General features: G+C 35.3%; 3 protein-coding genes and 2 pseudogenes across 3 annotated transcripts; 4 read left to right on the forward strand and 1 right to left on the reverse strand.

Moving 5' to 3' along the window:
* The first annotated feature begins 766 nt into the window (after positions 1 to 766).
* On the forward strand, positions 767 to 1,695 carry LOC107683440 (olfactory receptor 10A6-like; annotated as a pseudogene).
* A 1,812-nt stretch (positions 1,696 to 3,507) lies between these two features.
* On the reverse strand, positions 3,508 to 4,515 carry LOC107683402 (olfactory receptor 1C1-like). The gene has a single exon (XM_016479460.1). The coding sequence runs from the start codon at positions 4,486 to 4,488 to the stop codon at positions 3,508 to 3,510; it is 981 nt and encodes a 326-aa protein (XP_016334946.1). The 5' UTR covers positions 4,489 to 4,515.
* Positions 4,516 to 14,413: 9,898 nt separating this feature from the next.
* On the forward strand, positions 14,414 to 15,373 carry LOC107683442 (olfactory receptor 6N1-like). The gene has a single exon (XM_016479496.1). The coding sequence runs from the start codon at positions 14,414 to 14,416 to the stop codon at positions 15,371 to 15,373; it is 960 nt and encodes a 319-aa protein (XP_016334982.1).
* A 1,390-nt stretch (positions 15,374 to 16,763) lies between these two features.
* LOC107683403 (olfactory receptor 6N1-like) lies at positions 16,764 to 17,726 on the forward strand. Its single transcript, XM_016479461.1, has one exon. The coding sequence runs from the start codon at positions 16,764 to 16,766 to the stop codon at positions 17,724 to 17,726; it is 963 nt and encodes a 320-aa protein (XP_016334947.1).
* Positions 17,727 to 19,298: 1,572 nt separating this feature from the next.
* LOC107683443 (olfactory receptor 52K1-like) lies at positions 19,299 to 20,371 on the forward strand (annotated as a pseudogene).
* The last annotated feature ends 3,816 nt before the right edge of the window (positions 20,372 to 24,187 follow it).

Consider the following 24,187-nt stretch of genomic DNA (forward strand, 5'->3'; position numbering starts at 1 on the left):
GACTACAGTTATAAAATTCTATACAAAATCTCATTAAAAACATTCCCATCAGCACCAAGTGCTAAATTAAGGACAATATTTAAAAGATCATTTATACATTTTCAGTTCATAACCAATGATCAATACTACTTCTACAACTACTACTACTACTAATAAGTATAATAAATGTTTAAAAAATGGTACTAAAACTGTCAATGGGCAGTACCCTTTCAAAAGGTACTAATATTTACCATTTAGGTACTAATATACCTGTATAAATGTATGTAAGTTTTTTACCTTGAAATATCACTTTCAAGAATCATTCTGATGGTACACTGACTATAATAAGGCCAATGGCTTCTTTTTCCCATGCTCCATGAGGGCACGGGAGAGGAAAACAATCACTATCTTAGTACATACTACATTACCTTTTCTTCTGAGAGTGTAGAAAGAAATGATTATACCTGGAGCCTGTGCATCAACTGTTTTACGTCATTCCCTTCTATATATTTATAACAATTTGTCTGTTAAACCCGCATATATCTGTGATTGAAGCAGAATGCACTTCATGATACCTAATGAAAGCGGTATGCAATGTGTGCCTTCTCAGTGTTTTCAACCAACTGATTACAGGCTGATTCCATAATTCTCTAACAAAACATCTTTGGTTGATTACACTATCAAACTTGTCTGCTTTTTTATTATTGAAACTGTGTCATGTTAATTGTGAATTGTGTATTGTGTACATTCAGAACTCTAAAACTGTTCTAAGGACTTTTAACTCATCATGTCAGTGGGAAACGTCAGCTTTATAAAGGATTTTGTGATAGTCGGCTTTCCTGGACTTCTGCCTCATTACTATGGCCTTGTGTCAGTGCTTCTGTTTTTTGTTTATGTGTTTACACTGGTGGGAAATGCTGTATTTTTGGCATTGTTTGTAATGAGTAGGAGCCTTCAGAAACCTGTTTATTATTGCATTATAAATCTAGCTGTGTGTGATGTACTATTCAGCACAGCAACATTACCAAAAATAATCAGCAGGTACTGCTTTCAAGATGGAACCATTTCATTCATGGGCTGCTTTCTTCAGATGTTTTTTGTGCATTATTTTGGCTCAGTCACTGCACGATTGTTGGCAGTAATGGCTATAGATCGCTATGCAGCAATCTGTTTTCCACTTCGGTATCATAGTCATGACAAAGAAATATTTTCATTCTGATCTTGGGCTCTTGGTTGTTGGGTTTGATAGGCCCCTTGATGATGATCATTCGAGCTTATCCTCTTCCTTACTGTGCGAGCAATACCATTGTGCACTGTTGCTGTGATCATATTGCCATCACAACACTGGCATGCACTGACAGAGAAGAATATAGTTATCCAGCATTCATTCATGCTATGATAGTACTGCTGGGCTCTCTTGCTGTAATTGTTTTCTCTTACTGTGCTTTCATTGTGGCAGTTCTGCGTATATTGAGCACTCAAGGAAGGATGAAAACTTTCTCCACCTGCAGTCTCATCATAATTGCCCTTTTTTTCCTACCCAGATGTTTTAATTATTTGTCAAGCAATATTAATATAAAATTCAGTACTGATTTGCGATTAGTCATTATTATGATGTATAGCCTTTTACCACCCATGATCAACCCCCTCATTTATTGTTTGAGAACAGATGAGGTAAAGAAGGTTTTAATAAGAAAACTTCAAAGGAAAAAATAGACATTAAATCAGGGAAGACTTGACTGTACCTTTTTTGTCTGTAGTCTTATAATATTTTATTTATATTGGCCTACTGTTTATATTTTCTGAAATTCACATGAGCAAAAGGGAATAGAAATACAATTTTAATGAAATGGTTTGCTATTTTAAAAGCTCATTTATTTTTAAACTATGCATTTCTGAAGAAGTCTATTTTTGTACATAGAAAACTGAGTGTCATACAAATATTTGTGAGGTCTTATATATTCGAGTCCTTTACATAAAATATTAATATTTATATATTTTACAGTAAATATAAATGCCTATGATATCTAAATGTGAAAAATATGGTTCATAATTATGTGCAAAAAAATTGTGATATATATGAATACTGAAACTTATTTTGCTGCATTTAATTACAGTAATGTCCAGTCATGAATCCAGTGTATTTTAAGCAACTTTAAACAACATGTACTTTGCTTTATATAGGCTACATTTATTTAGTCTGTGACACTAAATAAATGATTAACAGATCATCCTGGTCAATAATTAGATTCATGCTAAGCCAAAAAAAAAGAGCATTTACACCAACATGTGTGTCAGAATGGACATTTGGAATCCAAAGTGAAAGAGGAAAACAATATGAAGTTATGTTATTTGAATTACATTGTCCGGTATTTGATCTCTGGATTTTACACACAATTAAAAAAAACATACACTTGCTTGAATGTACCACTAGATGGCAGAAAAAGACCATTTATGCCGCTGAGATTTTATATAAGCGTGTGGCATTGTTTGTCTCATGAAGTTTATGCATTTAGCAGACGCTTTTATCCAAAGCGATTTACAGTGCATTCAGGCTACACATTTTTTACCAGTATGTGTGTTCCCTGGGAACCGAACCCACGACCTTTGCACTGCTAAAGCAATGCGCTACCACTGAGCCACATTTTCATTCTTATGCTTGAATCAAACATATAAGCCTTTGAAAAGGGTGAAACAATAAACTGAAACACACACACACATAAATCTGTGTATATGGGTTAATTTTCATTTTCTTTATTCATTACTAAAAACAGGAAAATAATAAATGTAGAGAGACAAGAGCAACATCAGCAGATCTCAGACCAACAGTCTCATGTCAAAATGGGCTACAAATTCAAACAGGAATACATTATGAAATAGTATATTATTTAATCACATGTCTTACTTGATATAACAAAATACATTTATAGAAGACAGTGAACACAATGTGTAAGGTCAACATAGTAACAACTGCTCACAAAAAGTCAAACTGCTCTTTACTTGTTTGTTTTTGTCTTAACAACACAAGGTTAACGAATAAAGGTTAGATAACTGTACAGTTTTGCATATATTTTAATACATATATACAAATATTTTGCTTTCAAAAGTTAATTTTTCAAATTATGCATTCATGAAAAGATTCTTCACTGACATTATTTGTACTGTAAGTCATAAAGACCTCTGGGGACCAGCAGCTGTTACCTACATTCTTCAAAATCTAGAATTTGGTAATTTGGTAAGATTTTAGTATAGGGACCAATTCTCACTATTAACTAGTTGCTTATTAGCATGCCTATTATGAACATATTGGCTGTTTATTAGTACTTATAAAGCACATATTCTGCATGACCATATTCTACATCCCTAATCCTACCCAATACCTAAACTTAACAACTACCTAAGCAGCAAAATAGGAGTTTATTGAGGCAAAAGTCATAGTTAATGGTTTGTTAATAGCGAGAATTGGACCTTAAAATAAAGCGGTAATTTAATTCCCAATCATTAAATATAAATAAATAGACATTTCAGTCATTTAAAAATGTTATCTCTAATTGGTGCAGATTTGTTTTTAAGCACTTTTTGAATTATGTCTTTGATTTCAGCCGTCTTTAAAACATAAATGATAGGATTTAGCATCGGTGGAACAGCATAAGCCAGAGAGGTGCTGATGACCCTTGCATTGGGTGTGAGAGAAACCAATAATGCAGCAATGTATGAACAGCATATTGGCAGGAAATATATCCCTACTAAAAACAAGTGAGAGAAACAGGTCTTCAGAGCTTTTAAACGTCCTTGCCAAGTTGTAATTTTGATTAAAGCAAGAAAAATTCCCATATATGAAAGGAATATAATGATCAATGGTGCTACAAGGTATAAAGCTGAGACAAGAAATGCAATGATCTTATTAATACTGTTGTCATTACATGCCAACCTAAACACTGGTCCATGATCACAAAAATAACTCTGTATCACATTAGATTCACAGAATGAAAGTCGGGTGATCAAAGACACCATCAAGGCCACAATCGAAAAATTAAATGCCCAAACTGCTGAGAAAACTAAAACCATACTGGTATTGTTTACAAGAGCATGATATCTTAATGGCAGGCAAATTGCAATGAAGCGATCATATGCCAGAACAACAAGAGTGACACTTTGCATAGAACTGAAGAGGAACACAAAAAACATGTTTGCCAAACAAGCATTGAAAGAGATGTACTGTGAGTCAAACAGAAAATTATTCATCATGTTAGGAATCAGTGCATTAGTTTCACCAATATCAGCCAAGGCCAAATTAAACACACCAATGTACTTTGGACTGTGCAGACTTCGTTCAAAAGCAATAATGAGAAGCACTATAGAGTTCCCAATTACAGTAATAAAATAAATCATAAATAAGAATATATAGTAATAACTGCTGTACGGTATTCCTGAAAGTCCAACAATGAAAAAGTATTTAGGATGAACAATGGAGACATTCTGGGAAAAGCTTGCATTTAGAGAACTCATGGCAGCTTTGCGTTTGGTGTTTTGAGCAAGCTGAAAATAGAAATTACCACAAAAACATAAGCAAAATCTAGGAAATTTACAAAACTGTCATTTTAAATGTCACTACAATTTAAAATTCTGAAAATATACCTTCATGTAATTTAGCATAAGTATGTATGTATATATAAAGCTTTAGAGTCTGAGCAAACAAGGACAGTGACTGTCTGAATACTTATGAGCTGCTTTGAATTAAATTACTCTGCTACAAATGCTGGTCCTTATCCATTCAGGCCGCAAAGATCACTGGATATTTGTGTCACTGAATCCAAATATATCTTCTGATTCATCTCTTGAGAGCCTTCAGACGATACAGTGATGCAATATGTTTTGGCCACTATAGTTTGGATCAATGTTTTATTTACTGGTCTGCAAGCAGTCCTCACAACAATTGTGTTCTCATTTGTGAACAGGAAGCATTAAATGAATAAAATGGAAGATAAAATATTTTTGTTAAAGTATTTTGTTCATCATTTATATTCAGTATTATCAGTTGGTAACAATATCAACAATCAGTTTAGTGGTGACCAAAAAATAACCCCTCTGGGCCAGGGGTGTCCAATCCTGCTCCAGAAGGGTCTTCCAGAAGAGCTTAGCTCTCGGCCTCATGAAGTACACCTGAAGCAGCTAATCAAGCTCATCAGGATCACTATAAACTTTTAGGCATGTCTGTTGGAGCTAAACTATATAATTTACATTAGAATATGTGTTAATTATATAGCTTATTGTTATATTCTGATGTACTTCTGATTTGTTGACACTTAGGTTGTGCTTTTTTTTTTCTTTATGATCTACATTATGATCTATATTAATTTAGTGATTCTGATGTAGTTCTGATTTGTTGACACTTAGGTTGTGCTTTTTTTCTTCTTTATGATCTACATTATGATCTATATTAATTTAGTGATTCTGCTTTACAGTTGTGGACAAACCAGCTATGATTCAGTGGATTTAAGTTTTGATGCTGATACTTTAATGTATTTGTTCTGATTTTTCCTTCCTTATTATTTGATTTGATTTTGACAGCCAGAGTGAAATTTTATCACTATAGAGCCCATCCTGATAGAAGGTTATTAAAATAATTTGGATTCTTAAAATTGCTTAAAAGATACGAATATTGGAAAATAGTAAGTGTATCCAAACTTTTCACTAGTACAGTAAACAATTTAAATATTTTGAGCTTGAACTTGCCCCAGGTGATCTCTGTTAAGCCTTTTCTAAGAGGCAATTCCAGAATTTTCAACCGAGTCTATTCTGAGAATTTATTAATTAAAATTCAACCAGAAAACAGTGAAATATATAGAAGTTTTGTTGGACATGTTTTCAGTGGTCTGCAACCTGTAATTTTCCTGAGCTCACTGTTGTGGTCATTGCAATCTTCACAGTTTCTGGGATGCTGCTGACGTGAACTCTAACAGCCACATCAGAAGTGCAGAAACTGTTTAATATGACAACCTTACTGAGCAGCACCATATTCAGTATAAATCATGATGCCTGACAGTACAGCAGTTTAATACAAAAATGAAAAACAGAGTTGAATTCTCCAAAATATTATTAATACATCTGAAAGCTTCTATATTGCCACACCACAACACACAACAAGAGTCTTAATTCTTAATTATTCCATCTGGATTGTAATAATAGTATCCTGAGATATCTCAGAAATATTAATTGGTTTTTATTCATTCACCCATGAAAGGCAAGTTATTTAATTTCTGAAGCAAAAAACAAAAAACAAACAAAACACATACAGTATATAATGCATATCTACTGCAGCTAATCTAAATACGGAATAAGAAAATTACTGTATTCTGATGCTGATATATTGATATATTTTCTACTACTGTAAAAAAGTTTTCTGTATTTGTTGTGAAACTTTTGGCAAGTGTTGCATCATCTTTGATTGAAAAATCGAAAGGGTTGAAAGAGTGTTTACGTCTCAAAATAACTCTGTTGGTAAAACTTTAGCTGTTAATGAGCAGCACTCATAACAGATGACTAATTACTGTATGTGTTGATGCACAGGAGACCATGTACAAACAGCTCTGACACCTGGGAAAATCCTGTCTCCCATCACCTTGAGTACAGTAGATCAAAACATCATTAAAAAGTTGTTTAGAAGGGCAATGGCTCTGTGACCTTACAAAACTACTTTATTAACACTTTTTATGGCATAGTAGGTATAATTGTTGCATAATAAAACTGGAAGTCAGCACCAATGCATTACACACAGCCCTCATTTCATTCCCTGAAAATAATAAGCTGAGATTTTTTTCTTTTTCAACATATAATCAAAATATTATATTTCTAACTTAGTTTGCTAACAATAAATATGTTAGATACATTACATTACAGTAGTTTTTTTTTTTTAGATTATGAAGTCGGGCCTTTTCTGGCAGCTGTTAAAAAAACATTTACAAAATAATTATTAATTCTTATTTAATTTTGAGATCAGTGTATCATTAGATAGATCTTCATAATCACAATAATTTCTTAATTTCTGTCACAAGTGCAAAATTAATGGGTTGTTATCGAAATTTCGAATAGAATAACGAGACACATACCTGAACATATGTGATCACAGGGCTTCTCTTAACAACATCCATTTTGGCTTTTAGTCGAAAAATGTGTATACTTGGCGGAAATCGATGTATTCACACGATTACTTAGTATTTTCTTTAAATAAAATCGGTTAATAAAATGGTTTCAAACACCGGAAGTGACCACTCACAGATTGCATAATCCATCTGTTCATATCTCAATCCGCTGCAGAACCATCAATCAATCAGCATGCTCATAATTCCCGCCTTCCGATGACGAACCTCCGGTAAACTTCTGTCTCCGTAGGCCTACGTGAATTTATAGGCTACATAAAACTAACAAATATGCAATTATTATAGTATATAGCCTGTTTGTGTTTTTAATGCGGTTTGGGGTTCTTTAATAATAATAATAATAATAATAATAATAATAAAAGATGTTTACACGAGAAACCAGGGCTGCGTTCAGCCCCGACAAAAACGGTGCAAAACGTTTTTTAAATGGAAACGGTGGTGCGTTGAACACACTGTTCTGATGACGCAATTTTAGCATAAAAGGATCAAGTGCTGACAATGAAAGGCCATTTCTGATTTTATTGTTTCGTTGCACGTTGCAGTGTTTTCATTGGCAGAATTTAAAAAAAAAAATCTTTATTTTTGGTATTTTATATGGTCTGTTTATATGGTCTTTTTAAATTTATTTTATTTTTTTTACCAATTTGTCCTGTTCCAGAATTAGCACAAGGACAGAACAGAATAGAATAGAATAGAATAGAACGAAGCATCCATATACTAGCTGCGCCTGTCACACTTCCGGTCTGGACAGGAGTTCATGAAATCCCCTGATTTTTCATTCGTGTCCAGTCAGTGTAGACATAAGACCACTAAACACCATGATTAACCAACCAGAATCAGTTATTCCTGACAGCTGTGTAACAGTTGATGCATGAATATGAGGACTGATTGCTAGGCCTGTCACGATAACAACTTTTTGTTGTGTGATATATTGCCCCAGAAACAATTGCGATAAGTGATATTATTGTCATTTTAAAGACCATTTTATGCCACTGAATATATAATCATAATGTAACAGCATAATAATAATAATGCAAGAAGGCCTACACACTTCCAAATGACAACAAACTTTACATTTTTAAGAATATTTAGATAATGGAAATTAAGTATCAAAGCACAAAGAATTTGTATGGAGATTGTTCCATCTACAGATTTTCCCTGACCTTCTTTTCTCTGTAAATCAATGCACTGTATTGCTGAAAAACACAATCCCTACTTAGCAGTCAGATGTCCGCATGCACAAAGGCACAGATCCCTAAACAAGGCCATATCTGCAGATGAAACTTTGTTTGAAGAAGCATTTTTAAAATTTGAACAAGCACCTCATGACTACACCGCGTTATGTACGAGAAGCTGCAAAAGACACAGGCGCAAGTGGAATGCAAAAAAACCATGGTGACATTAATTTTTAAGTAAATATAATGGGCGATATATTGCGCCACCAAAAATTATTGAGGTCATGTACATATATACGATAAGTCGATATATTGATTATTGCGACAGGCCTACTGATTGCTATGCTAAAATGCATCAGCTATAATTTAACAGCATGTTACGTAGTTTTTGTGGCACTTCATAATTATTTACATATCTCAAGAAATGTAGGGTAATTAAAATGCATTATTCTAAAAGAGACTTTGAATCTCTCCTGGGCTGACAACACCACAGCAATGGCCAAGAAAGCACAGCAGCGTCTCTACTTCCTCCGCAAACTAAGAAGAGCCAGAGCCCCGGCCCCCATCATGTACACCTTCTAGTGCTGTACATGTGGAAGAATTGACAATAAAGCAGACTTGACTTGACTTGACTTGACTTGAATGGCTGAGAATTTAATTTCTGATGCAAATATTGTGACAATACTCATGTATCTGTTTAGCACAAGCAAATAAAGGTAAATCAAACACACACGCCAGTACCTTTCCTCATAATAATTAAAAATTTCATTGTGATCAGTGTAAAAAGTTTCATGTAAGTGTTTTGAAACTTTTGAGCAAGAGTTGCATCATCTTTGATTGAAAGTTTTTTTGCTCTAGGGTCACTTTTTGTTTTTCAAACTTCACCTGTTAATTAGCCACATATAGGCACAGAGACATGTAGAAACAAAATAATGTTTGATAAACAATATGTCACTCAGTGATCATGAAGGAGGCCTGCTTCTTCAGGGACCAAGAACAACAAGTAGCAAAATAAGACTCTGGGGAAAAGACAGTTTTTATGGCAACTGTTTGCATGTTACTGACTGTTTATCAGCAACAAATCAGATGCTTCTTGATGTATTAATTTCATTGAATGTCACCTAGCAATTGTACAGTAGAGGACCGGAGAGACACTGCATAAATCTCAAGAAAAAAAAACAAAAAAAAAAACAAGACTTAGGCCTGTTATGCTGTTAAAGCAAGATGTCACTGGTGGCCTGCTTTGACAGGTGATCCATGACCAATGATCATCTGATGCAAGCAGGGGATACCATGCAAGAAAATCCTGCTTTGTTTACTGTCACCTAAGCAGAAGTTAACTATTATAGGTTATTAATTCATATGCCTTAGAGATACAGTCCTGGGCAGCGAGACTTCCCCCAATGTGCTAAATTATTAACTGATAAATCAATTTGTGGTATAATTGACCTAGAGACTTCCAAATAATCCCAGTGGAGAGATTATTAAAATAAGTGCTAGAACTGTGAATCACTGTCATGTGGACTGCTGTCTACAGAGTATACTCGGGTTACACATTTACCAATTTTCTTATCACCAATCCCCCTAATAATACAGATTGTCTTTACTTTACCACATATTCTACATAAAGTGTACATTTATTTCCTTCATTATCCAATTTTCAAGTTTTAACTTCTCACTCTAAGCTTGTCATAAATATAAGTCTAATGTACAAACACATGTAACAAAGCTAGAAAAAAAGCTAACCATATAAGAGGCAAAGACACATGATTTAAATTTGTAGACATTTTTAATGTATACTTTGTATACTTAAAAAGGAAGTGTAGTAGTCCCAAGCCCTCCATAAAACAAAACAAGCCCTGCAAATGAATAAAAGAACACATACAGAAACTTCTTACTTGATGTCTTGTTAATTGCATTTAATAGATTACCCTTTCATTAAAACATTTGCAGTGTGTTTGTTAAAGCTGTTTATGCATGTTTGGCCTGGGTTTTCATTGCATTTACATCGTTTTGACCAGTAGGCATCGCCAGCGTGTTTTATTTGAGCTCTTCGAAACGGTGTTTTCTATGGAACGATTTTCCGGACAATTTTCAAATAGAATAGCAAATTGTATTTTCAATTGCGTTTTCAATATGTGGACGCATAAAGTGTGACATAATCCAAATGCAATTGCAAATCCTGCATTAGCGTTTGCATTTTCGCTTTCGCGAACGCACAGTGTTGGTTTGCCATCCGCCATAAAACGTTATTAGAAGAAGAAGAAGATTGATGAGGAGGTGGGAAATACGACGTGCGGGCTGGCTCTGGAGTCGGAGGCGGTTTGGCAACAGCTGATCTGTGACTGGAGAGTGCATGGTTCCATGTAGACATCGGGAATTCAAATGCAAAAGAAATTGCGATTCCATTTGAGTTTTGGCAGGTTACATGCGCGACGCAGCGAGAGTGAAAAAGCAGACTGGTAATTAATATTGCTATTTAAATATGACAGGCTCGTAACTCCTAAGACATGGGAAATACAGTTGCAAATGGACTTTGCTTTTTCATTTGAAATTTGGCAGTCACTGTGCGTTCGCGAAAGCGAAAATGCAAACGCTAATGCAGGATTTGCAATTGCATTTGGATTATGTCACACTTTATGCGTCCACATATTGAAAACGCAATTGAAAATACAATTTGCTATTCTATTTGAAAATTGTCCGGAAAATCGTTCCATAATTTTCAGCTAATTATCTTCCGTGAATTAGAATGTGTGCAAAGGGTTGTGGGTGATTGAAGGACGCAAAGGATACACCTGATGCATCCTTCATAACAAACTGAATGAAGGACATGAAACAAAGTGTGCTTGTCAAACGGAAGGCCGCATCCTAATGAGGCCTTCTTCAATGCTAGAGTCCTGCTCGGCATTAAATGCTAGAATCAGATGGTCTAGTAAGTGCGAATGGCTATGTCATATACATGTATTTTTCCGTCCCCATGGTCATGGCTCAAAAATAGGAATAAAATTATAATTCGAGGAATACTTTATATTAAAAATCTATATATTTAACGGTTTTCTAATACATATAATGACAATCACCTGTGATCTCCCAGTGGTTCAGCTCAGTGCCAATTCCTTTTCAGCTAATTATTTTTGGTGAATTGGAAAGTGTGCAAAGGATTGTGGATGATCGAAGGATGCAAATGATACACCTCATGCATCCTTCAAAACAGGCCTAATGAAGGACGTGAAACGAAGACTTCCTAATAAGGGCCTGCCCCAAATGGCACACTTCATGTGCACTTGCAATCTTGCGGAATAACAATGGCCACTGCAGCATGTCTGTTAAGTCTATGAGACCATAGGGTGTCCCATTCATCATTTTAGCTCTCAGAAGTGTGTGTGTGCCCCCTTTTCAGCCGCTATGTGCCCTCTAGGTGCACAGAGCTCACCTCAGTGCAGATTTCTACCTGACAGTCAAAGTGGCATTACGTCACAAAAGTGTAGATTCAGAGAAAGACTGTGATGGATAACAGTCAGTTCTGTTATCCTGGCAATTATGGCCTTTGATAGGTATGTAGCCATCTGTAATTCTTTAGATATCCTAATATAGTCACAAGGTCTTTGTCTGGCTGCATGGGTGCTAACACACACGTGAATTCAAAATATTTTGACATGACACCCATAACTGGTACTTGCCTTAAAAAGACGGGTTTATGGGTTTGAAACCCATAGTCCTGTAGTTCTGATTGGTCCACTGTTTTGGAACTGACGATGATGAGTGGCACTGCATGTAAAAATTGAAATTCTTTTAACTTGACACGGCGTCCTAAAAACGCAAGCGTGTATTTACATGGAAAAACAATGAAAAGGTAGAATGGAAAACCGTGTTCTGTGTGAATGGCCCCTAAGGCTGTTCTCAGCAGGTTCAAGAGCAATGAGAAGATGCTGCAGGCAAACTGATACAAACAGTAAAAAGGTTCCTGGGCCGTGGCGATACTGGTAGAATATTGCATGGCTGGAAATACTTCTCAGCCAATCAGATTCGAAGACCAGAAGTATGTTTTTTAAATTTTTTCATGTGAAAACTATTAGAATGTTTTTAAAATCTGTTTATCAAATGTCCCGGAATATCATTTGCACCTCCTTATTTTTTTAAATTTTTTTATTATTATTATTATTATTATAATAATAATTATTATTATTATTTAAAAGAAGACAAGTCAATAGCTGTACTTTAGTACATCTGATGTACATTTTGTTGTCTTAATGTAATGATTTTGTCAGGGAGTCTCTGTCACTAGTCACCAGCTCTGTACTCCATCCTCCCCGGCTCACACCTGTTCTCAGTCACGATCACCTGCACCTGCTGCAGCTTGTCAAGCTCCCCTTTATCTGCTCACTCTCCACACTCCCTCCTCGTGTGGTCTACCGTTCACATCACTGAACTATACTAGACTCACTACCTGAACATACCTGTGTTTGCTTACCTTAGATGTTCCTGTGCTCCACCAATCCTGCTCCTCCACGTTCGTCCTGCAAAGAAACAAAGATCCATTACCTCAAGATAAGCCATTTTGAAATTGACTCTGTGCCACACTCACCTCTCGTCTGCTCCTAATTCCTACTTGCTCCTCATTCAATAAATACCTCTGTGTTGACCACTTACCTCTGTGTCCCTAGCCTGTGTCGTGACAGATTTAGAGGTTAACAACTTTATGGTAATTTTGTCACTGTCCCTGGAGGAACTAAATCATCTGAGAATCAGGCCATTGTCTTCATAAATTACATGTCAGATATAAACAAACATTACCAGCACATCTCATTGTAAAGGGACATAATCTACTTTAACAGTAGCCTGTAAAACAAGTATGGCAGGTTTGCTTGGCTTTATTCTTCATTATAATTTTTTTTAACCATCCAGTTATTGCTATTATTATAGTTATAGTATATTTTTATAATATTAAATGCAATATTTTCTACATACAAAAAAAGGCCCATATCGAAGGACTAATATTCATCATGTCAGTGGGAAACGTCAGCTTTACAAAGGATTTTGTAATATCCGGCTTTCCTGGACTTCAGCCTCATTACTATGGCTTTGTATCAGCACTTCTATTTTTTGTTTATGTGTTTACATTGGTGGGAAATGCTGTATTTTTCACATTGTTTGTAACGACTAAGCCTGTATATTGTTTCATTATAAATCTAGTTGTGTGTGATGTACTATTCAGTACCACAACATTACCAAAGATAATCAGCAGGTACTGGTTTCAAGATGGAACCATTTAATTCTTGGGTTGTTTTGTTCAGATGTTGTTGAACATAAACCCGTCTTTTTAAGGCAAGTACCAGTTATGGGTGTCATGTCAAAATATTTTGAATTTACACACGTGTTAGCACCCATGCAGCCAGACAAAGACCTGTTGATCACAAAATAAGATATTCTGAAGAATGTGTGTTCCTGATAGCCAATGAATTTCATAGTATGGAAAAAAAATACTATGGACGTCAAGGGCTGCCAGCAACTTTTGGTTACCACCATTGTTCAAAATATAGTATTTAGTGTTCAACAGAAGAAAGAAATTCATACAGGGTTGGAACAACATGAAGGTGAGAAAATGACAAAATTTTAATTTTATCTATCCCTCTAAGAGATGTATTTATCATCCTCGTTCACTAAATTTGCTCCTCAAAGTCATCATTATCAGAGAAAAAGAACTAGTTGTTCCTGCTGTCACTGTCCCTGGAGGAACTGCATCATCTGTGTATCAGGCAATGGTCTTCATAATTTACATTTCAGATATAAGCAAACTGAGACCAGCACATCTCAGTGTAAGGAGCAGAATGTACTTTAACAGAAGCCTGTGAAACAAGTGTGGCAGGTTGTTTTTCTTCTTTCTTTATTATTATTATTCGTTAAACTATCTGGCTATTCTTATATAGTTATAGTGTATTTTATCAGTATTGTAAGTGGGATTATAAAATCAAAATACTGTTTTATGAATTGTGTATTTTTTGTAAAGTTGTAATTATTATACTAATATTAAATACTGATTTTTTTCTCAAACAGAAGATGAAAAGGCACAAAATATTTCTCTAAGGACTAATATTCATCATGTTAGTGGGAAACATCAGCTTTGTAAAGGATTTTGTGATAGTCGGCTTTCCTGGACTTCAGCCTCATTACTATGGGCTTGTATCAGCCGTTCTGTTTTTTGTTTATGTTTGTACATTGGCTGGAAATGCTGTATTTTTTGTTTTGTTTGTAATGACTAAGAGCCTACAGAAACCTGTTTATTATTTCATTATAAATCTAGTTGTGTGTGATGTACTATTCAGCACAGCAACATTACCAAAGATAATCAGCAGGTACTGGTTTCAAGATGGAACCATTTCATTCTTGGGTTGTTTTGTTCAGATGTTCTTTGTGCATTATTTAGGCGGCGTTGGTTCTTATGTTCTGGCTGTAATGGCTATAGATCGCTATGCAGCAATTTGTTACCCCCTTCAATATCATAGTCTCATGACAAACCGAAATACACTAAATCTGATTCTGGGCTGTTGGATTTTGGGTTTAGTAGGTCCCTTAATGATGGCCATTCGAGCTTATCCTCTCCCTTATTGTGCAGAAAACACCATTATACACTGTTTCTGTGATCATGTTTCTATTACAACACTGGCATGCACTGACAGATCACTGTATAGTATTCCAGCACTTATCAATGCTCTTGCAGTACTGCTGGGCTCTCTTGCTGTTATCGTTTACTCATACTGCTCCATCTTTGTGGCAGTTATGCGAATTTCAGGCACTCAAGGAAGGATGAAGACTTTTTCCACCTGCAGTCCTCAACTCATCATAATTGCCCTCTTTTTCCTGCCCAGGTGTTTTATTTATTTGTCCAGTAACATTGGTATAAAGTTCAACACTGATTTGCGATTAGTTATTATTATGATGTATAGCCTATTGCCACCAATGATCAACCCCCTCATTTATTGTTTAAGAACAGATGAGCTAAAAAAGATTTTAAGACAATTTAAAAAGAGGAAAATTGGCATTTCTTTACTTTTGCTCTGATCTGCTATATTTAATAAGTTGCTACAATAATGCAGAAAAAATGGCTTATGCTAAACATAGATAAATACATATATTTATACACTGTAAATTAACATTTGCAGGGAAAACAAACGGACTTTTCCTGAATACTGATGAAACATTTCTGAATGCGCACCAGAAAACTAGATATAAATACTTTTTTTGTACGCGTGTGAAAGTCTCAAGGCTTTTTTTTTCCCCTTTCCAAATCTAACTTTAGGAACTTCTTGTAGGTCTTGCAGAACGCGTTTTATTCAGTAATACTTCCAATGTCACTGATAGATAAAGCTGGATTCACTGTGGTTCTCAATGCAACTCTCATGCTTAGGCAGGTAATGACAACATCAACAGCAAAAGCAGGACAGAGAATATTTTTCCCCCATTGTTATTCAATACATCACACATCTGCTGTCATATGAACATGCACCAGAATCTAGTTATTTCATCTAATTTTATCTGAAATAAAACTAATCTAGCTTTAAATGTTGCTCCTATTAAAAGCATAAAAGATGTGGTCTCATCTCAAAGGTCTTGACCTTCTTGACCTTTTCCAAAAATTAAAATTAAGTCATTATTTTGATATAATGTATTGAATTGTATGTATGCTGTTATTTTTGTAGCTGCAGAGCACACGTTGTATGGCTTTTATGTTTACTTTATGGTGTGGTTCTTTTATTAGAGCTTGACAGCCTATGAACTATTATTATGGGAAAGAGTTGGGTGAACAATATTCAATTATTTTTTTGTGTTCCATGTTACAAATGATATCTTATGGGTTTGGATTGACATGAGGGTGAATAAATAATGTCAGAATTCTAATTTGGGGTGAACTATTTCTTTAAGAGATGTAGCCTATTTGACGTCCTCATTCACATTAACAGTAACTGCTGGATTTGCTACAGTGATGCTCATCAAAGCCATGACTGTCAGGGTCAGTTGGCAAAAACCTAAAGCAGGAAAATCAGGAAGGACATCAAAACATAATTTTTTTAATTTTTGATGAAGAATTATATTTGAGAGATTAGGAACTTTATGGTAATTTTGTCACTGTCCCTGGAGAAACTGCATCATATGTGTAACAGGCCATAGTATTCATAATTTACATGTCAGATATAAATAAACTGAGACCAGCATATCTCAGTGTAAGGAGCAGAATGTACTTTAACAGTAGCCTGTGAAACAAGTATGGCAGGTTTGCTTCTCTTTATCCTTCATTATAATTGGTTATTGTTATTATTATAGTTAGAGTGTATTCTATGACAAATACATTATAACATTAAGACACTTTTTGTTTGTTTGTTTTTTCAAGCTGCAAATTTTTGTACTGCATTTTCTTCGTACAGAAAATGAAAAGACTCGTCTGATATTCATCATGTTAGTGGGAAACTTCAGCTCTGTGAAGGATTTTGTGATAGTCGGCTTTCCTGGACTTCAGCCTCATTACTATGGCCTCATATCAGCTGTTCTGTTTCTTGTTTATGTGTTTACATTGGTGGGAAATGCTGTATTTTTTACAGCTTTTGTAACAACTAAGAGTCTTCAGAGGCCTGTATATTATTTCATTATAAATCTAGCTGTGTGTGATGTACTATTCAGCACAGCAACATTACCAAAGATAATCAGCAGGTACTGGTTTCAAGATGGAACCATTTCATTCTTGGGTTGTTTTGTTCAGATGTTCTTTGTGCATTATTTAGGCGGTGTTGGTTCAAATGTTCTGGTAGTAATGGCTATGGATCGCTATGCAGCAATTTGTTATCCACTTCAATATCATAGTCTCATGACAAACCGAAATGTATTCATTTTGATCATTGGCTCTTGGATTTTGAGTTTAGCAGGACCATTAATGATAGTTATCCGGGCTTACCCTCTACCTTATTGTGCAGAAAACACCATTATACACTGTTACTGTGATCATGGTTCTATTACAACACTGGCATGCACTGACAGATCACTGTATAGTATTCCAGCCCTCATTTATGCCCTTGTAGTACTAGTAGGCTCCTTTGCTGTTATTATATTCTCTTACTGCTCCATCATTGTGGCAGTTATGCGAATTTCAAGCACTCAAGGAAGGATGAAGACTTTCTCCACCTGCAGTCCTCAACTCATCATGATTGCTCTCTATTTTCTACCCAGGTGTCTTATTTATTTATCTGGCAACATTGGTGTGAAGTACAGTACTGATTTGCGATTACTCATTGTTATGACGTATAACCTGCTACCACCCATGATCAACCCCCTCATTTATTGTTTGAGAACAGAAGAGGTAAAAAAGATTTTAAAAAGACCATTTCAAAAGAAACAAATTGGCATTCGTTTACAGTCGGTCTAACATGCTTAATTTATTGAGTTCGACAAACTGTAGTCAAGCTCTAGATAATATTCCCATATTTATAAACATGAAACAGATTCCAGTAAGTGTTAGAAATGGATTTGACCGTTCTCATCAGTCTGGCTACTCATATCACATTAATTATGTCAACCCAATGATTTACAGACTAAAGATATCAAAGATGTATTGACAGAAAAAAGGTAAGAATCATATAGTGCGTGTACATTGTAGTTGCTTTTTTCTATTGCTTCCTACTTTATTCCCCAGTAATTTCTTGTCCTAAATGTTTATTGTGAGATTCTGGATAATATGCAGTACTGCTTGTTCTTATGTTTCAGTCGGTTCTTTTCACACTTTTCCTTCTTTATATCGACTCATATTATTGTTGCAAAATGCTAACATAAGGCCAAACTGTATAATATTCATTATGATTTTATTTTGAGCTATCCCATTTTGGTTAACATACTAAAGCCACACAAATATTGACAAATGAAATCTGATGGTTTATTATTGAGCAAGAGCGGTGCAAAAACATGTCTCCACTGCAGGTCTTAATAGTTCTGTTTTGATGAATGGAAGCAAAACCATTTAAATAGGACCATTTTCTCATATTAGAGAAAATATTTGTTGTATTAACAGATATAAAAATTTTACTGTGGAATTACTCTGCTGTCGTAAAGAATTAAGTTCACAAATGGTGAAAGACAATGTAATCACACAGCAGGTTTGAGGAGACTAATGAATGAGTAACAGCTACAAATCATAAGTAACCACTGAAACAAATCAGGACTGAACAGAAATAAGGTAACGGAACTAAACAAGGCAGAAGAACAGGAACAGAGAGAAACACAACCAAAAGTCCATTGCTGTGACAGGGAGGTTCTGACACATAGAAATGTTTACGTAGATGCCTCATTAGTGACTTTTTCTATGGGTCGTTATACGTTAGTCATCCGCCCTATTGGAATGGTCAAAGCCATTCTGTGAGCACTTGACAGCACATTGACTGTGCATCTGCAACCATAGTTATTCACGTGTGATCTGCATTAGACTTAAAAAAGACCATTTTAAAAAGAAACTAAACATTTTCACACACTCAAATAAAAAAAAGGTAGACAGCTGTTACTGGGGCAATACCCTAAGGTACAAAAGCTTATTTACCTCTAAGTTATACATTTGAATGCCTTAAATGTATATATTAGTACTTTAAAAATACATATTAGTACATAAAGTGTACTTATTAGTATTACAGCATTTCACTAGATTTACACTAGATTTACTATATATTCTGTTTTAGAATCTATTTAGAGGGTTTTATTTTTATTACTATTATATTATATTATATTATTATACTATTATATTATTATAATCCCAATCAGGGCTGCCTGTCATCTCAGACGGCAATTTCAGTTGATAAGAAAACCTTGACTATGTTCAAAAGTAAATGATACTGTAATTTAGGCTTAATGTTCACATGTTGTACATCTAATGTTGTGGCAGTTTAACCTGTGGTACTGAAAATGGTATTGAATATTGATATTTTTCTATGTATTATATCAAAGTAACTAACTCATGGCACTGATGGCTCTCGATCGATTCATAGCTATTTGCAATCCTCTCAGATATCATACCTTGAATAAAAATTCTACTATTGCCATTATGTGTGCATGTGTTTGGATAGCAAACATGCTGCAGTTATTTGGAGTCACTCTCTTGGCCCTCAGTGGGATTTCTGTCAGGACCACTATCGTCAAAGATGATTGACAATTAGCATACAGTTTGGATTGGCGGTATGGTTCTGTTCTGGGCAAGAACTCCCTGCGCATCCATGCAGCCTAGAATGGATGAGAGCAGGGAGAGCAGCAATAACCCCCCAGGGTAAACAGAACAGAACCAACATAAATGTATTGCAGATATTGTTAAAGTTCAATAATTTTATGTACACATTTTAGAATTAGTCTGATTCAAAGGAGAATCAGAAGGCTGAATCCCGACTGACAGAGGAGGAGTTGGGGATGGAGGAGGGTAATTAGCTATTGCGCAATGCAAAAACTGATGATAATACTGAGGGACCTTATATATGAATGCTTAGATAGGTGTCGTATTCCCATAGGTAGATGGGGATCAGCTGAAAGTCAGCTGATGCGAGCTTGACTAACGTGACCTGCCAGAACTAACGCTACGCTTGGTATAACTCATTGCTACTGTGATCATGTCGCTTTAAGCAAACTGGCATGTGGAGAAGTAACTACCATGAAAGTCACAACAGCAGCCATCGTCATGTTTTGTGCTGTGGGGTCCTTTATGTTTCATCGTATATTCTTATGCCGCTATCATCATCTCTGTCTTGAAAATTTCCAATTCTGAGTGATGTTACAAAATGTTCTCCACATGCACCCCACAGATATTTGTTAATTTCATATGTCTTTATTATCTACCCAGAACTCTTGTGTATATGATGCACATTGCTGGTTATGAGTTTAGTACTGATATCCGCATTGTGGTTTCCATGATATACAGTCTTGTCCCTGCTGTTATCAACCCATTTATATATTGCTTCAGGACTAAAGAGATCAAAGAGGCAATAACTAAAAAAAATTAAGAAAAAACAGGTTGGAGGTAATGGAAAGGTCACTCTTGGTTAAAAAGAAACTAACTTGTCCAGTATTGTTGCTCACTGAATATATATATATATCTATAAACAAATTAAACAGTATTTGTATATAGCTGAATAATTATTTCTATGCATCAGTATTCATAAAATATCTTGTGTTTTAAAATAAATATCTTGTGTTTTTAAATATATATATATATATATATATGTAAAAACAAGATATTTTATGAATACTGATGCATAGAAATAATTATTCAGCTATATACAAATACCGTTTAATTTGAGATAATCTCTGTTCCCCTCTTTAATAAGACATTTATGTTAAATGTGCACTGAATTGTTTTTATTCAAATTCAAAACTCTGTACATGTGATTGCACAAACCTGTCTTTGGTTTTATCTTTGTGCTTTAAACAGTTATATACAAGAATTGACCCTTAAATTAAGTGTTTTAGTTTTATTAGTTAAGAAAAAATCTGTCCATGTACAGTATACTGTATACAAAGTTCACAGACACACACACACACACACTTTTATTTGATTAAATTCTTTTCTAAAAACAACTTAGTCTTATTATATTATATTATATTATATTATATTATATTATATTATATTACATTACATTACAGTTAGGCTCCTTGTCTCAGTTTGGGGCCCACTGATCCTGGTAAAAGGCCGGATATCTTCTAAAGAGCTTCCAAGTATACAAGTCACGATCATTGTTAGATAAATGTTCAGATCTTCTACATCTAGGCACATGCATCTACTTAAATACTAGACTACAATTCACAAATTGTGATTAAGAGAACTTTTAGCAGTTTTGTTATCAGAATCCTGTAAATGGAAGATTACACAAAAAGTACCCAAATCATAGTGGCTGCTGAAAATTATGTACTGACATGCAAGACAAAAGTTACAATAATATTGGCTATAGTGTTTTCTCAGCTAGTTAGAATCATCTTACAAGAACATGGTGGAAGGTTTTTACCAAAAACATTATTATTATTGGAAATTATTAGAGATAATTCCACATCTTTTGCATTATATCAAATATATATGTAACCAATGAACACAATCAAACACAAAAATGTTTTGTCAGAAACAAAGCTCATGTGGTCACACACAAGAAATCCCAAACAATATGTCACTGTGTGGGAGGTTTCTTTGGTCTTAGGATGGAGATGAAAAGCAGCGACTTTAGTGTGGTGTTATCTGATGGACACTGATACAGAAGGTATCATTTCGTTTCTTCTATATTTACGGTAAATGCTTAAATGGTTAGGATCCAGAAAATGCAAGATAAAACAATTATAGGCTAATATTTATGTTTTCCATTATACAGTTTTCTATGGAAGTAATTTTAAGGAATGGCCGGAAATGGTTCAACTTGACAATATAATCCTTTATATTTTGCATTTATAGTTGCATTTTTATATCTAATTTTTTTATGCTTTCCACTTCAGCTTTGTTATCCTATTGTCTTTTTCTTGCACTATACAGTAAGTGTACACGATTGTAACTGCAAAGCCTTTCTAGAGTCATGACCCACACCAATGTCACTGTCTTTACTGAATTCTACCTGCTGGGATTTCCAGGACTCCATCCACAGTATTATGGAGCCGAAGGAACCCTTTTGTTCTTTGTCTACTTGACACTGGCAGGAGGAAATATCTTTATTATTGCATTTATTGCTTATAAGAGAAGCCTTCAAAACCCCACCTATTTAATCTACTGTGTTCTTGCAGTGTCTGATCTTGCTTTTGGAACCGTCACGCTGCCTAAAGCCATTTCAAAATATCTTTTCAATATCAACACTATATCATTCCATAGTTGCTTTGTGCAGATGTTTTTTGTTCACAACTTAGGAAGATGGAACGCAAATGGCTCTGACACATTTGGGTGTGATCAGTTTTAAGTATCAAATTACATTCATAAGCAGCCTTACAGTTGTGTAGTGTGTTCCTGGCTTAACTAATTAACTTAACTAATCTCAACTGGCAAGATGGCTGGTTCACATGTACCTGGCTAACACATGTACCTGACTAATTTGCTAACATGGGGCCAGGCCACAGTGCATATTGGTATTATAATATCATATTAGCATATGTGAATAGCAATTAAAGAAACCACTCACCATTTCTCCAGTGTAACAATTCCACAGTCAACAGTCCCTAACACAAATGTACATCACAATAGTGATGTTTGTCTTCTTCTTCATTGGAGTTTTACGGCAGTTGGCATCCATAGTGTTGCATTACTGCCATCTGCTGTCTCACTTTAACTTACTATATTATTATACTATATTATAGTACTATACACTTAAATTTGTCCTTCCAGTCCAGTCCTCCTTAGAAAATTAAACAAATATCTCCGTCCTTGGTCACTATTTCCATATGTTACTATATTTTTAACATTAAACTCTACTATACCTATTTCCCGTAGCTGATGCTTGAATAGTGATGTTTGATTCTTCTTGCCCTGTCTAAGGGCTAACAAAATCCTTGCCGTGTCCATACCTGGCCACTGTTCCTCTGAAAAACTGCTGGATCCTTGTGTGGCCGTGTATTCTGTAACGGAGGGAATACAGGAAGCGTGCGGATCCATCTGCAAGGCTTTATTCACAAGAGACGTGGTCAAAAACAGGCATAGGTCAGACAATGGCAAACAGGTATATTGATGGCAAGGCAAGAGGGATAATCCAGGTACAAGGCAAAGGTCCAGGCAGGGGCGAACAGTATCCAACTGGGCGAGACTCCAGGGATAATCCAGGTACACAGGCAGTGATCAGAACACGGGGAAACAGACAAGGCAAGACGATGAAAACAAGGAAAACAAGACACTAGGCTCGGTAATGCAGCTATCGCTAGATGAGTGATAAACGCAGAACAATACACGAGACTAAAACAGAAAACACAGAATGGCTCAGTAAGGCAGCTAACACTAGAGGAGTGGAAAATGCAGAACAATACACGGCAATCTGAACAGGAAATGAGAGAGTGTTAAATAGAGTGTGTAATGGCTCTCAGGTGAGCGTGTGATAGTGAGGCTGTGTGATAAGTGAATTCAGCTGTGTAAGTGCAATGGATGATGGGAACTGTAGTCCGGAGTGACATGTAACAGTCTGTGTAGTGTGAGAGTCAATGTAATGGTAGAGTGACCTCTAGTGGCAATCAGCCGGAAGGCCAAGGACTGGATTCGTGACAGTTCACATACAATCCAAATATTTCTTTCTTTAATTTCTTTTGCAAAACGGTATAAATGTTTACCATGTAATCCTTTTCCTGGATTGTTTCTTGCCATTCATTTGAACTTGGAAATGACTAGAACGTTTATTTCTTTAGTTTATTAAAAACATAACTAAGAAAATATATAAAATGAATGAGAAATATTAAATATTCTAGACTATTGTGTGCTACAACAGGCTAAGATGCAGTTAAAAGGATAATAGATAATAGACAAAGTAGTGCTGGGCGGTATACCGGTTCATACCGAATACCGGTGTTTATTTTTGTTATGATATTAATTTTTGTAGAAAATACCGTGATATAAATTTGTGGTCATACCGCCCAGCACTAAGACAAAGTAAAAATCAAATATAACAATGTCCTAAAGGCCCTTGCCCTTGCTTTACTTACAAGAACAATTTTTCTGTCTGAGTACTATAATTTTATGATAGTAATACTTGTCTGTATTAATGGAGTACCATTGCTATCAGTGTGGACTTCTGATGTGGATCTTCTTCGTTTTTCTCTGACTGCCATATAGTTTGTATGTAACAGTCACAAAGACCATCACTGTCCGGGCCAACCAGAAGCCGTGGCTAACAGGGGAGGTCTACGGACTCCTGA

This window comes from Sinocyclocheilus anshuiensis, unplaced genomic scaffold (genome assembly GCF_001515605.1).
Source record: "Sinocyclocheilus anshuiensis isolate Anshui unplaced genomic scaffold, SAMN03320099.WGS_v1.1 scaffold1170, whole genome shotgun sequence".
Taxonomy (NCBI): Eukaryota; Metazoa; Chordata; class Actinopteri; order Cypriniformes; family Cyprinidae; genus Sinocyclocheilus; species Sinocyclocheilus anshuiensis.

Bases quoted from the DNA above. Each gene is read 5' to 3' on its own strand.
- LOC107683403 (XM_016479461.1), top strand. From the start codon at position 16,764: ATGTTAGTGGGAAACTTCAGCTCTGTGAAGGATTTTGTGATAGTCGGC.
- LOC107683442 (XM_016479496.1), top strand. From the start codon at position 14,414: ATGTTAGTGGGAAACATCAGCTTTGTAAAGGATTTTGTGATAGTCGGC.
- LOC107683402 (XM_016479460.1), bottom strand. From the start codon at position 4,488: ATGAGTTCTCTAAATGCAAGCTTTTCCCAGAATGTCTCCATTGTTCAT.